The 15,258-nt window shown below is 59.4% G+C and overlaps 1 protein-coding gene across 1 annotated transcript in view; it reads left to right on the forward strand.

The window, feature by feature from the left end:
• Positions 1-2,933: 2,933 nt before the first annotated feature.
• The window catches only part of LTBP3 (latent transforming growth factor beta binding protein 3), a 13,734-nt gene continuing 1,409 nt past the window's right edge, over positions 2,934-15,258 (forward strand). Inside the window, exons 1-22 of the mRNA XM_023738208.1 lie at positions 2,934-3,375; positions 3,470-3,672; positions 3,882-3,987; positions 4,199-4,291; positions 4,458-4,580; positions 5,094-5,252; positions 5,334-5,519; positions 5,963-5,979; positions 6,054-6,126; positions 6,313-6,411; positions 9,698-9,823; positions 9,919-10,050; positions 10,158-10,286; positions 10,516-10,638; positions 10,836-10,958; positions 12,486-12,608; positions 12,848-12,967; positions 13,771-13,899; positions 14,198-14,365; positions 14,548-14,631; positions 14,866-14,994; positions 15,089-15,245. Coding sequence (XP_023593976.1) covers positions 3,066-3,375; positions 3,470-3,672; positions 3,882-3,987; positions 4,199-4,291; positions 4,458-4,580; positions 5,094-5,252; positions 5,334-5,519; positions 5,963-5,979; positions 6,054-6,126; positions 6,313-6,411; positions 9,698-9,823; positions 9,919-10,050; positions 10,158-10,286; positions 10,516-10,638; positions 10,836-10,958; positions 12,486-12,608; positions 12,848-12,967; positions 13,771-13,899; positions 14,198-14,365; positions 14,548-14,631; positions 14,866-14,994; positions 15,089-15,245 — 2,912 coding nt within the window. The 5' untranslated portion in view covers positions 2,934-3,065. The remainder of the gene's footprint in view (positions 3,376-3,469; positions 3,673-3,881; positions 3,988-4,198; positions 4,292-4,457; positions 4,581-5,093; positions 5,253-5,333; positions 5,520-5,962; positions 5,980-6,053; positions 6,127-6,312; positions 6,412-9,697; positions 9,824-9,918; positions 10,051-10,157; positions 10,287-10,515; positions 10,639-10,835; positions 10,959-12,485; positions 12,609-12,847; positions 12,968-13,770; positions 13,900-14,197; positions 14,366-14,547; positions 14,632-14,865; positions 14,995-15,088; positions 15,246-15,258) is intronic.

Below are 15,258 nucleotides of genomic sequence, written 5' to 3' on the forward strand. Positions count from 1 at the left end.
GGTCTTTGCGCCCGTGATCTGCAAGCGGACCTGCCTCAAGGGCCAGTGTCGGGACAGTTGTCAACAGGGCTCCAACATGACGCTCATCGGAGAGAACGGCCACAGCACCGACACACTCACGGGCTCCGGCTTCCGCGTGGGTGAGGGCCAGCGGGCACCGGCTGGGGGGAGGACAGGCACCAGGACAATGGCGGGACGCCTGGCAGAGTCTTGGGCATATGAGAATGGAGGCTGGGCTCCGGAGAGCAGAGACAGGGGGCTAGGGTCCCAGGGCCAGAGTTCAGGGGGGCTGCATGGCCGCCTGGACTTCACATTCGGAGTTAGGGCTAGGGTCCAGGGTGTGGGGGTAATGCTGCTGTCCTGGATGCCATAGGCTTCTGGAAGGTGCTGCGTTCTGAGAGGGAACTGGGGCCAGAAGAGGGGTTTTGAAGGATGTGAGCTAGGGTTGGCACATCTGATTTAGAGAAGGGGTAAATATTCCCCCAAAAAACGACTTGCTGGAAGGAAACAGGAAATGTTTTTTTAAAGATCTAAAGTAGGGCCTGTCAGAAGTAGACACCTGTGTTTCTGGGAGGAGGGGCTGAGGTCAGGGCTGGGGGGGCGAGGGCGCTACTGGCAAGGTCAGGGATAGGAGGGATGTTAAGGCCTAAGAAGTGGGATGCAGGACTGAAGGTGGAGACTGGTTTGGGTCCTCAGTCTCTCCTTTTCCTGGTGCCCCACCGATGTCTCCTCCTATAAGCCTGGAACCGCTGTCTGCCCCAGGGGCCCTCCAGTCCCTCCGGGCCTCTCTAATTCAGCCTGGAGCCCATCCTTTCCCCAGCATCTCTCTTCAAAGGGCCAGGCCCGGGGCTCAGCTCTCCTCCCCCAGGGCCCTGCCAGTAATTCCCAGCTGTGGGCCCAGGCTGGGGGAGGTGTCCCAGTTGTAATTACCTCCCTGGACAGGGTAATTAGGCTGGGCCTGGGATGGCACCAGCAAAACAGCCCCCTTACACATTCCCATGCTCGCAGACCGGCTCACACGCCTGGAACACTCAGGTGTTCACAGTTCTCATGAGATGATGATGATGATGATGTGTGTGTCTGCATGGCACGCACACGGGCATGCATGGGCTTTGCAGTGGTCCACTGTGATTAAGTACATGTTTCTTTGTGCTGTTGTCTTGGGTGGGTGCCTCCAGTCCCTGTCAGCGAGTTTATGGGAGTGCTTATGTGAGCCTATGCTGGTATCAGAGCGATAGCATGACTGTGTGTGTGAGTGTCCATGTGCACGGCCTCCCAGGCCCCCGGCCATCCTGCCCAGGCTGCCCACATCCCCCAGGCTCGGTGCCCAGGCCACAGCGGGCGGGGTCGCTGGGAGGTCATCCTTACCGCTATGAGTGACTCACTGGGAGGCAGGAAGGAGAGGATCCTGACTCTCCTAGCCCAGGACACACCCCTCCTGTCCTGGGAGGCCTGGGCCCGTGAGGCCAGGCAGGATAGGCTGGGCTGGGTTGGGATGCTCTTAGCCAGGAAAGCTCTAGTCTTAGCTCTTGTCTTAGCTCTTGTCCCAGACGGCAGCACCCCCGGCTTCCCGCAGCCATGGGGCAGGCAGGAGAGGGCTAGGGCTGGTCCATCAGCTCAGGGCCCCAAGGCTGGAAGCATATGTCCCATGTGAGTGTGTGTGACAGAGAGACAGATAGAGATCCCATGTACATATCTGTGAGTGTAGCATCCACTCACTCACGCATTCTTTCATTCATTCTCCCTGCACCTCCTCCAGGACCCAGAGCTGAGGTAGGCCCGGCCCTGCCCTCCAAATCACCCTTCTTGGTGGGGGAGACAGACATGGCTATAACCAAGCCAGGTGCCAGGCAGAGCTGGGGATAGGGGACAGCACCTCAGGAGAGGGAGCAGGGATGGATAGGACATGAGGAAAGGCTCCTCTCCCGGAAGGGTAAGATCTGAACATATGGAGATGGGGAACAGGGCTCGGAGATGGAGAGACTGACATGAACAAAGCCGTGGAGGCAGAAGATATGACATTTGGTGGAGGAAGGAGAAGAGTCCAACTTGCCCGGGGCATGGGGTGCACAAGGAAGGAGCAGAAGGGGATAGGGCTGAAAGGAAGGTTGGTGCTGGGCCAGGGAGAGCCTTGAATGCTGAGGCAACGAGGCAAGCAGGGAGCAGGGTGACTCTGTGAGAGCTTTGCCCAAGGCAGGTTTCTCTGGGGGTACTGGGAGAGTGGACAGGCAGGAGAGGCAGGCCAGCCAGGGGTCTGGGTGGCAAGGCCTGAGTCAGGGCAGGGCAGAGGGCAAGAGGAGGAAGGGAGATGGATTCGTGGGAATTACAGAGGCTGGGAGCAGGAGAGATGGAGCCTCAAGGTTCAGTTTGGATGACTGGGCAGGCTGGGGTGCCTCAGTGGTGGTTGGAGGTCAGGAGGGGGTGGGGACAGGATACTGACTTCTGAGACTGTCCCCTGGGTGGAGTTGCCCAGGAGAGGTCCTGGAGGAGTGGGAGGCTGGAGCTGGAGGTGTGGGCATGATAGTCAGTGGGGATGTATGGGCCCTGGGATGGCAGATCCAAGGGAGAGGGAGAGCAGAGAAGGGGTGAGGCCTCAATCGGGGGAGAATTCCTTTAGGGAGAATAGGAGGCTCCAGGGTGAGGTGGGAGACCCAGGAAAGACTCCAGGGGAGAGCCAGGGAGGGAAAGGCTGTTTCTCCGTTCTCGTCATCATTTGCTACCATTTATGCAGCACCTTCTGCTAGTAGGCATTACCTCACTTAATACGCAAATAGCCCTGCGATGAGAAACTTAGGCCCAGGGAGGGGAAATACTGCTCAGGGTCAAGTCCAACAGACTCCAGAACCCAACACGCTGCGGGTATGAGGATGTTGGGGGACCCTCGAAAGGCGGTTTCCACACAATGAGAGGGATATGTCACAAAAACCAGCTTCCCAGGGGGGATAAACCCAGTGGGTGGCGAGGAAGTAGGGAGGAGGAGGGAGAGGCAGGATGTGGGTGAGGGGCTGGGCCGGCGCTGATCCGCTTCCCCTCCCTCCTCCCCAGTGGTGTGCCCTCTGCCCTGCATGAATGGCGGCCAGTGCTCCTCCCGAAACCAGTGCCTGTGTCCCCCGGACTTCACGGGGCGCTTCTGTCAGGTGCCCGCCGGCGGGGCTGGCGGGGGCGCTGGCGGCTCAGGCCCCGGGCTGGGCCGGGCCGGGGCCCTGTCCACCGGCGCGCTGCCACCCCTGGCACCGGAGGGCGACTCTGTGGCCAGCAAGCACGCCATCTACGCCGTCCAGGTGATCGCCGACCCGCCCGGGCCCGGGGAGGGGCCCCCTGCCCAGCACGCGGCCTTCCTGGTGCCCCTCGGGCCGGGCCAGATCTCAGCCGAAGGTACCAAGGCACGGGCCGACGCCGGGGGGCCGAGGTGGGCGGGGTCGGCGACCCGGGGACGGGGCATCCATGAGGCCGTCTGCCCCGCCCCCAGTGCAGGCCCCACCCCCTGTGGTGAACGTGCGCGTGCACCACCCGCCCGAGGCCTCCGTGCAGGTACACCGCATTGAGGGGCTGAACGCCGAGGGTCCTGCCCCTGCGCAGCACCTGCTACCGCACCCCAAGCCCTCGCACCCACGGCCACCCACCCAGAAGCCCCTGGGACGATGCTTCCAGGACACGCTGCCCAAGCAGCCCGTGAGTGACCCAACAGCCCCGGTTGGACCGGCCCTTGTCTCTCACGTTGCCCTGACTGCTCAAAATTCAGTTCTTGGGGATTGCTCAAAACTGAGGGCCCAGGGCACCCCATTCCCCACCCACAGGCTGGGGAGGTGAGGAGGGACCTCAGGAGGGAGGCCAGGTGGGGGCAGGGCACCCTGTGACTGCTCTCCTTGCCCCTCCCCCAGTGCGGCAGCAACCCCCTCCCCGGCCTCACCAAGCAGGAAGACTGCTGCGGGAGCATCGGGACCGCCTGGGGCCAGAGCAAGTGCCACAAATGCCCCCAGCTGCAGTGTGAGTGCAGGCTCAGCGGGGTATCCCCGCTGCAGGGCGAACGTACCCGCACCCCAGCGCCCTGCAGCGGGAACCCCAACCCAGAGTAGTCTGAGCCCTCTCACTGCTCACGGGACTCTTCTTCATACCACACTGCCCCTCCCCCAGAGCCCTCCTGCCCCGCAGGCCCCACCCCCCGACTCCCCCCTGCCATGCTCTCCTTTCTCTGCAGACACAGGGGTGCAGAAACCGGGTCCTGTGCGTGGGGAGGTGGGCGCTGACTGCCCCCAGGGCTACAAGAGACTCAACAGCACCCACTGTCAGGGTATGGCACCGCCCTGTACGGGCTGGAGGGGCAGGCCGCTTTCACTACGGGAGGCCCCAAGGTGGGCACAGGGAGGAGGCAGGGCTGGGGCTCCTGGGGTCCTTGGAGCAGCTTAATGTCACCCCATGGCCCCAGCCTAGAGGGACCAAACTCCTGCTCACCACAGACATCAACGAATGCACAATGCCTGGTATGTGTCGCCATGGGGACTGCCTCAACAACCCTGGCTCCTATCGCTGTGTCTGCCCTCCTGGCCATAGCTTGGGCCCCTCACGCACGCAGTGCATTGGTGAGCCTGGGGGCCAGCTCCCTGGGAGGTCAGGGGCCTGCGTGGGAGGGGTAAGGCTCTGAGCAGCCAGGATCAGCGTCCACAAGAGGTCAGGGTGGGGTCAAAGAAGGAGCAAGGCCCAGAGCAGGTAGGATCATGTGGGTAGGTCAGTGGGGTCAGGGATCACATGTGACCTGGGGTTAGAGGTTTCATGGGGTCAGGGACTATATGCAATCAGATAAGATCATGGGCTTGATGAGTAGAAAGAGTGAAGTCTAGGGTAGTGGGATCAGGGGTCACATGGGGTTAAAGGGTCACATGAGGTTAGGAGCTGAATGGGTAATAGAGATGAAGCTTAGAGCAGCTAGGGTCAGTGGCCACATAGGTTTCAGAGGTTACTTGAGGTCAGGGTAACAAGTTCAGGGGGTCACACAGGTTCAGAGATTGTCTGAGCCAGAGGAGCAAGGCCTGGAACAGCTGGGCAGAGGGACAGGGGCCGTGTTCAGGCCCAGATGCCCATGCCCGCCCCCACAGTGGACAAGCCGGAGGAGAAGAGCCTGTGTTTCCGCCTGGTGAGCCCTGAGCACCAGTGCCAGCACCCGCTGACCACACGCCTCACCCGCCAGCTCTGCTGCTGCAGCGTCGGCAAGGCCTGGGGCACGCGGTGCCAGCGCTGCCCGGCTGATGGCACTGGTGAGCCTGGGGCAGGTGGGCCGGGGGCTGTCCGGGTACCTGTCCAGGAACACTCACTCTGTATCCTTTGCCCTGGTACAGCTGCCTTCAAGGAGATCTGCCCTGCTGGGAAGGGGTACCACATCCTCACCTCTCACCAGACGCTCACCATTCAGGGTGAAAGTGATTTTTCCCTCTTCCTGCACCCCGATGGGCCGCCCAAGCCCCAGCAGCTGCCTGAGAGCCCCAGCCGGGCACCACCCCCCGAGGACACTGAGGAAGAAAGAGGTCTGGACTGACCCCTTCCATTCCCTGACCCCTTGACCCCTGATCCACAGCTACAACCTCAGAGTCTAACCCCCAACTCCTAACCCCTGACTCATCCACTGCCCTCCAGATTTCTTGATCCCTTCGATCCATGGATCCAGCCTAAATGCTGCCCCCAGACCTGATCCTCTGACCCTTGACCCAGGGATTTAACCTTGGGCTAGAACCTTCTCACCTTTTACCCATAACCTAAGGACGTTGCCCCATTGTGGAATTCCCCAGATCTGGTCTCCTGATCCCTGATGCAGACACTCCTTGAGCCCCGGATCTAACCCCTAACTCTTGACCCAGAGAGCTGATCACTGGACTCTTGGAGACCCTAACCACAGATGCCCAACTGCTGATCCCAGACCTGACTCCCTTCCCTAGCCCAGTACTTTCAGCCCCATCTTCTTCCCTTTTAGGGGTGACTACGGATTCAGTGAGTATTCGGGCCCAGGCGGGAGGGGCGGGAAGGCGAGGGAGCCACAGGACTCAGGCCGCTGTCACCCGCAGCCAGTGATTGAGGAGCGGTCAGCACAGCAGAGCCACCCGACCGCCACCACAGCTCCTGCCCGGCCCTACCCTGGTGAGCTGGGCACTGCAGGGACGAGTCACTGCGCGGGGCGGGGGGAGAGGGAGGGGTGGTTCGCTTCACAAGCAAGGCGCTGGGAGGCAGTAGAGCTGGGAGGTGATGTTCCCACGGAGGGCCTGCTGGGAGCGGGGCAGCCGGCCCACCCCCTCACCCGGTGACGGGCTGTGCTGCTGTTTGCAGAGCTGATCTCCCGCCCCTCTCCGCCCACCATGCGCTTGTTCCTGCCGGATTTGCCCACGTCGCGCAGTGCCGTGGAGATTGCCCCCACGCAGGTCACAGGTAAGGCCCGCCCAGTGAGGCCACGCCCTGGTCAGGCCACGCCCCCAAGCTTCGTTCTTTCGTCTTTCCCTCCTCCCTAGTCATTCCAGTGTACTAACAGGCTGTTGGAGTCCTGGTGGTGCAGTGGTTAAGAGCTCGTCTCCTAACCAAATGGTCGACAGTTCAAATCCACCAGCCGCTCCTTGGTAGACCCTATGGGGAGTTCTATTCTGTCCTATAGGGTCACTATGAGTCAGAATCTACTGGAGGGCAGGGGGTTTGGTTTGGTTTTTTTGTAACAGGCTGTTGGCAACAGCGCTAACATGCAGAGTCTACCGTGGGGTTGGGTCCCTGGGTGCAGCAAATGGTTAAGCACAGTACTACTAATGAAACGTTGGCAGTTCAAACCCCCCCTCTAAAGGCAGCTCGGAAGCAAAGCCTGTCGATCTGCTTCCAAAACGCCCAGCCTTGACAATCTTACGGAGCAGTTCTACGCTGCACACATGGGGTCTTCATGAGTCGCAATCAACTTGATGGCAACTAACAACACTGTGGGGTCGGTTTCTGGGTAGAGCAAAAGGTTCAGCCTTTATTACTAACCTAAAAGTTGGTGGTTCAGACCCACCCAGAGGCACTGTGGAAGAAAGGCCTGGTGATCTGCTTGTGTAAAGATTATAGCCAAGAAAACCCCATGGAGCAGTTCTACTCTGCACATATGGGATTGCCATGAGTCAGAATCAATTTGTCAGCAACTACCAACAACAACAACTTGCCAGGCACTGGTTAGGTTCTGGTGATACTGCAATGAACAAAAGAGACAAAAAGATGTTGTCTTTGTGGAGCAGACAAACAACACATCAATAAGTAAATATCTGGCCTGTCTTATAAACGCTATGAAAAAAATAAAGAGGGAAGGACGACTGGGGTTGTGATAATATGAGAGAAGGCTTTCTGGGCAGGGTTTTAAAGATTGTTAAAGATTAAAGAGAAAGTAGGTAAGTACTGATGAAGATCAAAGACCACAGCCTTCAGTACAGATCACACCTCAACATAAAAAAAAGAAAAATCCTCACAACTGGACCAATAAGCAATATCATGATAAATGGAGAAAAGATGGAAGTTGTCAAGGATTTCATTTTACTTGGATCCACAATCAACACCCCTGGAAGCAGCAGTCAAGAAATCAAACGACAGATTGTATCGGGCACATCTGCTGCAAAAGACCTCTTTAGAGTGTTAAAAAGCAAAGATGGGTGTGCGTGACCCAAGCCCTGGTATTTCCAGTCGCCTTATATGCATGAGAATGCTGGACAATGAATAAGGAAGACCCGGAAGAACTGACACCTTTGAATTATGGTGTGGGCAAAGATTACTGAATATACCATGAATTGCCAGGAGAACAAACAAGTCTGTCTTGAAAAAAGTACAAGCAGAGTGCTCCTTGGAAGCGAGGATAGCAAGACTTCGTCTCACGTACATTGGACACGTTACAGGAGGGACCAGTCCCTGGAGAAGGACATCATGCTTGGTAAAGTAGAGGGTCAGTGAAAAAGAGGAAGACCCTCAGCAGGATGAATCGACACAGTGGCTGCAACAATGGGCTCAAACGTAGCAATGATGTGAGGATGGCGCAGGACCGGGCAGTGTTTCATTCTGTTGTTCATGGGTGCTATGAGTCGGGACCACTCGACGGCCCCTGTCAACAGGGAAGGAATGGGGTGTGTAGGTTGGGAGAAAGGACATTCCAAGTGAAGTTTCATCTGGTCATAGGCATGGAGGCATGAAACACTGGTGGAGGAGGGCGAAACCACACAGATCAGTTTTTCTGAACAAGGGAAGGGCCAGCCCATGGGGAGCCTTGTTAAGAGGCTTGGATTTGATCCTGGAGGCTGTGGGAAATGCCTGCAGGGTTTGGGCATCATAATAATTGCTAGCTCCGACTGAGTAATTCCTGTGTACCAGGCACTGTCTTTTAAGAGCTTTACATACTAAATATCATTTCACCTTCTCGCACTCTGTGAAGTGGCCACGGCTAAGCCTCATTTTCCAGGTGAGAAAGCTGAGGCTCAGAGAGGTTCAGTAATTTGCCCTAGGGCCAGATTCACACCCAGATCTGTGTGGACTTCCAAACCACAAGGGAACCACCAGCCTCACTGAACCCCTGGGCTATGATGAGCTCCTGGAGTGAGGGCAGGACTGGAAGGTGACTGCCTTGGAGGCCTGCATAGTCTGCGACAGCCCAGTGACAGCTCTGGGGTCTGACGATTGTGGAGGAAGGGGTACATGGGGAGGCTCAGGGAAGGGAGCATTAAGGAGGCCTAGGGGAGAGGTTGGAGAGAGGCATTTCAGGTAGAGGAACAGCCTGCAGAGAGCCCACTGGGCAGATGGGTTTGGGGCAGCGCAGAGCTCAGCATCACAGCCTGGATACATGGGTGAAAGGGACTAGAGAAGAGGCTGGTGGGCAGTGGGGACCAAGAGGAGAGAGAGGTAGAAGGCAGGAAATCCTGGGACTGGTGACAGGGTGAGAAGTCCCTGGATCTGACTGCCTGTGCACAGCCCTGGGGCAAGCCAGGATTCCCCAGGAAACCAGCCCCCACCTGTCTTGGGGTGAGGCGGCAATCAACCATTTTGGCATTGGCGGCTAAGGTTCTGGGGCAAGGGCTGTTGGGGTCACTGGGGTAGAAGATATTGGTGTGACTGAGGCTACAGGGTTTAGGGTATGAGGTGACTGGGAAGAAGGGGGTTTCAGAGTCTCTGGGGTAGAGATAAGGAGCCCTGCTGGCGTAGTAGTTGAGTGCTCGGCTGCTAACCGAAAGGTTGCAGGTTGGAACCCACCACCTGCTCTGTAGCAGTCTGTTTCCCTAAAGATTTACAGCCTTGGCAACCCTGTGGGGCATTTCGGCTTTGTCCTGCAGGGTCGACTGTGAGTTGAACTCGACTGCAGCACGTTTGGTTTTTGGTTTGGGGTAGGGGTATTGAGATGACTGAGAGGCCCCGAGGGGACGGAGGTGTGATGGGGTTTGGGGTGACTGGGGCCAGGGTCTTGAAGTGAGTGGGGATGGAAGTATCAAGGGTCCTGGGGTTAAGGAGGTAGGGATGTGAGGGACCTTGGGTCCTGATTTGGGGCTATCTGGAGTCGTGGAATTGGAATCTGGGCTGGAATATGGCGGTGCAGGGACCTGAGGTCAGGATGTGACCAGGCTCAGGTATTGGGATCATTAGGAATGGGATGTCGAGGTCCCTGCCTAGGGACGCGGCAGAGGGTGAGCGCTACCTGCCCGGCTCCTCACTTGGCCCCCGCCTGCAGAGACGGACGAGTGTCGCCTGAACCAGAACATCTGTGGCCACGGCGAGTGCGTCCCGGGCCCCTCCGACTACTCCTGCCACTGCAACCCAGGCTACCGGTCGCACCCGCAGCACCGCTACTGCGTGGGTGAGCGCGGGGCGTGCAGCCGGACGGGTGGTCCCGGGGGCAGCCCTGAGCCCGACAACCCCCTGACGTCTTCCCGCCCGCTGGTCCCCCCTCAGACGTGAACGAGTGCGAGGCGGAGCCGTGCGGCGCGGGGCGGGGCATCTGCATGAACACTGGAGGTTCCTACAACTGCCACTGCAACCGCGGCTACCGCCTGCACGTCGGCGCCGGGGGCCGCTCGTGCGTGGGTAAGCGCGGGGGCGTGGCCGGGCGGGGGCGGCACTGGGCTAGCTGGACACGGCGGGCTCTCCCTCCGCCTGCCGCGCACCCCTTCGCGCTTCTTCCTCCCGCTCAGACCTGAACGAGTGCGCTAAGCCCCACCTGTGCGGAGATGGCGGCTTCTGCATCAACTTCCCCGGGCACTACAAGTGCAACTGCTTCCCCGGCTACCGGCTCAAGGCTTCCCGACCGCCTGTATGCGAAGGTGGGGAGACCCCGTTCAGGGCGAAGGGAGTGGCCCTCGCGGGCTCTCGACTTGGGCTGGGGCCGAGGGCCTGGACTCCTGTCTCTGCCCAATTAGACCTCTCAGAGGTTGGGGTCGGGGAGCCTGGAGGGTCGGTTCCCTTGTTCATCTAACGAAGGGAAACCTTGCCGAGGACCCTGTCGGTCCCGTGGTCCCCACACGGGTCCTTTTCCTTCTCCCTTCTGTGCAGACATCGACGAGTGCCGGGACCCTAGCTCCTGCCCGGATGGCAAATGCGAGAACAAACCCGGGAGCTTCAAGTGCATCGCCTGTCAGCCCGGCTACCGCAGCCAGGGGGGCGGGGCCTGCCGCGGTGAGAGTTGGGCCTGGGTCAGGGTGGAAGGCGGGGCCTCAGAGGCCAATGGGCGGGGTCTGCTGCAGGGTTGCGGGGCGGTGGGGCCCTGGCCGCCTGCGAAGGGGGTGGAGGAGCCCACGAGTGGAGCCTGCCGGGAGTGGAGGCCCCCACCACGGCGCGGGGTCGGAGTTCGAGGCGAATCTTCGCCGCCGCAGACGTGAACGAGTGCGCCGAGGGCAACCCCTGCGCGCCAGGCTGGTGTGAGAACCTCCCGGGCTCCTTCCGCTGCACGTGCGCCCAAGGCTACGCGCCGGCGCCGGACGGCCGCAGCTGCCTGGGTGAGCCTCAGCCCTGCACCCTATCCAGCCACCCGCTCCCGCGCCAACGCCGGGACGGGGTCACCCTGTCTGTACAACGGGTGGGTGGGGAAGTGACTAACTCATACCCTGGTTGATTGATCAGTTGTTCTTTGGACGCACCTCACCGAGGAAGGGCCGCTAGTTTCCACACAGGGTCTTATGAGGCTAGACTTGAAGCCACATTTACAAAGCACGTTACCTAAATTTGAAGGAAAAAAATTGATATCGAAGAATGGGGGGGGGGGCGTTGATAGCCACACGCACACCTGCATTAATATTTATTATGCACCAAGAGAGGGGCTGAAGGCAGAGATTCAGAGAAACTGGGGAACCTTAGACACGCTGTAAAGCGCAGGGGTGTGGACGTGGATGGAGCTGGAACGCTCCCAGGAACACCAGCGGTTTCGGGAGGAGGCGGCCTGAGTCTCTTAAAGAATCAAGAGAAATTAGCCAAGCAAAGAAGGATGAGAGGGAACAGCATGTAAGCAGAGGGCTCAGCACAGGCAAAGACTCAGGTGAGAAACAGGACGGAGTGTCCAGGGAACTGTAAGGTCTGAGCAGGGGATTAGGGCTGAGAGGCAGGTTGAGTTTCATCCTAAAGCATTTTAAGGGGAGGAATGAGAAAATTCACGATGGTTTAAGAAAGTTTCTTCCTGTTCATGGTCTCAGGAGTGATAGACCGTCATCCACTGAAGAGTCCTGGGGTTCAGGCTGTGGAGAGAAGGGGGTCAGGCAGGAGCCGTCAGAGTCCGGGGCCTCAGGGGCAGCTCAGAAGTCTGAGAGGGAGGCTACCAGACCCTGGGGGAGAAGGTGGAGCAGAGACCTGTGGAGAACTGCAGGGGCCTCGGGAAGCAGCCACTGAGCTTTCCAAGGTGGGGCAGGTCCAGTGAGGAAAAGCCCCCTCTGCTCCTGAGAGAGAGTGGTTAACACTGAGGTGAGGGTCCCGAAAACTGAGGGGTCAAGGGAAGTGAGGCCAGAGGCTGGGCCTGGTTGTCTACGTGGAGGTTGAAAACTCCTGGAGAGGGAGTTTATCTGATGGGCGCTGACACAGTAAAGAGGGTGGGAGGAGTCTAGGTGTGGACAACAACCAGCTTCTGAGAGGGTTGCAGTGAAGCTTGTCCTCAGGTTCCTTTACGATGTGAGTGGGAGAAATTGTTCTGCGGGAAAGGCAAAGAGATAGGGGGAGCTTATCTACACAGAAAGAAGGGAGCCGTGGCAGGTGAGGGGCAGGGGCCCAGAAGTGAGGTTCAAGGAAAGCCAGGACAGTATGGAAACAGAGGATGAGAGAGGGGGTCTCCTGACTGGTGAAGGTGGGTAATGCGGGTAGGGCAAGCATCCTGAATGGCCAGAGCTCTTTAGCCTCAACCTGGCCGCACCTGGCCTCATCACCTCCTGCTCATGCTTCTCTTAGCTCTGCTGGCCTCAGCTCTGGTGCTCCAGGCTATGGGGTAGCAGGGGCCCAAGACCACCTCCAGCCTGACCCTCTGACACCTCCCTGCCCTGCAGATGTGGACGAGTGTGAGGCTGGGGATGTGTGCGACAATGGCATCTGCACCAACACACCAGGCTCCTTCCAGTGTCAGTGCCTCTCTGGCTACCACCTATCAAGGGACCGGAGCCGCTGTGAAGGTGAGGCCTGGGAGGGGGGCTGTCCTGTCCCTCCCTCCCCAGCACCCCTGCTGCCCAAGCCCTGAGACCAGGGGCCACCTTGGACAAGCCAGGCACTACCAGGTCCAGCCCCCATCTAGACTTAAGATGGGGTAATGGGAGTGTGGGACTCTGGGAACACTTTGACAGTTTCAGGCTGTGTGTGTGTGTGGAGGGGAGTCAGCCCCTGAGAATGCCTACCCCCTCAATCCCCTCGCCAGATATTGATGAGTGTGATTTCCCTGCAACCTGCATTGGGGGTGACTGCATCAACACCAATGGTTCCTACAGATGTCTCTGCCCCCAGGGGCACCGGCTGGTGGGCGGCAGGAAGTGCCAAGGTATGGGGGGGGTGGCTGGAGGGCCCAGGAGGGGGCGTGGCGGGGAGCAATAAACACCCAGGCACACTGTTGGTGTGACCTGTCATTCCATCCACATCCAGCCACTTCTTCCACTCTTTCACCTGGAGTAACAGTGATTAACGGGAATAACGATACTTAACACTTACATGGTATTACTGTGTGCCAGGCACTGTGCTGAGCTCTTTACAGGTATTAATTCGTTCGTCGTCCCCATCAACTGACCCGTATGTGCATTCATCCAATGTTTACTGAGTACCTCCCAAGTACTAGGGATTAGACAATGATCCAGGGCTCCCGGCTGGGGGAGGCTGAAATGGTAACCGATTCTCACAGTTCACAGTGCTGGGTCCTGACAGAAGGCTGGACTAGGATTAATTGCAAAGGAGAGGTGACAGTTGGACTGGGACTTGAAGGGGTTCCCTTGGCAGAGAAATGCATGGAATGGTATTCCAAACCGAGAACAGTACATGCAAAGCACAGAGGTCTGGAGGGAGCCAGTTGTGTTTTTAGGGGAGAGTAGACACCTGTGCCCTGAGCATAGTGCTGGGGGGTTGTCAGTGGGGGCCACTGAAGGTTTTAAGCAGAATGATAGCAGCAAATATACGTACATTACACCCACAGACACACACCAGGGGACTTCCTGTTGTGTGTACTTTGAAATCAAAGTGGAAATTTGGGTTCTAAACTTGTGGGAGGCACTGGGGCACACCCCCAGGGACAGAGAGGCTGCGTTTCCTTATCAGTGGCTCCTGCCCCTGCTTCTGGCTCCCCACTCCCCGCAGACATAGATGAGTGCAGCCAGGACCGGGGCCTGTGCCTTCCCCACGGGGCCTGTGAGAACCTGCAGGGCTCCTATGTGTGTGTCTGCGACGAGGGCTTCACGCCCACCCAGGACCAGCACGGCTGTGAGGGTGAGTGCTCTCCAGGCCCCTCTCCACACCAGACATCTCCCTTGCACGCAGGGGTGGGGGTAGATAGATCACACCTGGTCCCACCGTTTGGAATCTGAGGAACAGGAAGAAATTGCTTTTGCTCCAGGGAGTCTGGCGGGGCCAGACCTTGCAGGGCCCTGAATGGCACGTTGAGGAGGCTGGCTCTCACAGGGCGCCTGAGGGGAGCTCGGGAAGGGGGTAGCAGAGGGCTGTGGTGGACGGGCGGGGAAAACGGCAGTCTGCCTGCCTGGCCCTGAGCTGCCCTCTCCCCGAGCAGAGGTAGAGCAGCCCCACCACAAGAAGGAATGCTACCTTAACTTCGATGACACGGTGTTCTGCGACAGCGTATTGGCCACCAACATCACCCAGCAGGAGTGTTGCTGCTCCCTGGGGGCCGGCTGGGGGGACCACTGCGAGATCTACCCCTGCCCAGTCTACAGCTCAGGTCAGGAGGCCGGCAGGCCCCTTCCCTTCCCAGAGCCTGCTTCCCCTGGAAACGGAGAATGGGGGAAATGGCACCTCCCTGGGTAGTTGGAAATCAGGTGGACAGTGCCAGCCTGAGCTGGACGCTCAGCACGCGCGCTCGTCCTGCCTCTTTCCCTCCCCACCGCCGCTCTCTCCCCGCAGCCGAGTTCCACAGCCTCTGCCCGGACGGGAAGGGCTACACCCAGGACAACAACATCGTTAACTACGGCATCCCAGCCCACCGCGGTAAGCCCCTGCGCTGCCCCGCCCACCGAGGTGTGGACCGCCCCGACCCGGCTCTTGCTGGCTCGGTCAGCTCGGGCCCTGGGGTTCGCCCCGCCCCGTCACTGTACGTCATCGTCCGGAAAGCCCCTACCACTGAGTGCGGTCGGCCCCTGCAGTAAGCCCCACCCACGTCCCCGGCGGCGCTCGGGCCAGGTCGGTAGAAGGCCCGAGCGTCGACGGCGCGTTCTCCCACAGACATAGATGAGTGCATGTTGTTCGGGGCGGAGATCTGCAAGGAGGGCAAGTGCGTGAACACGCAGCCCGGCTACGAGTGCTACTGCAAGCAGGGCTTCTACTACGACGGGAACCTGCTGGAGTGCGTGGGTGAGTGGCCGGCCCGAGTGGCCGGGGGCGGGGAGGAGGCGCCCCTCCACCCCCAGACCGGCCCCTGCCATCCGCGCTTCTCCTCCTCCCGCAGACGTGGACGAGTGCCTGGATGAATCCAACTGCCGGAACGGAGTGTGTGAGAACACGCGCGGGGGCTACCGCTGCGCCTGCACGCCCCCGGCCGAGTACAGCCCAGCGCAGCGCCAGTGCCTGAGCCCAGAGGAGATGGGTGAGGCCCGGCCGGCCGGCCGGCCGGGGGAG

The sequence above is a fragment of the Trichechus manatus genome, unplaced genomic scaffold, assembly GCF_000243295.1.
Source record: "Trichechus manatus latirostris isolate Lorelei unplaced genomic scaffold, TriManLat1.0 scaffold00113, whole genome shotgun sequence".
NCBI lineage: Eukaryota > Metazoa > Chordata > Mammalia > Sirenia > Trichechidae > Trichechus > Trichechus manatus.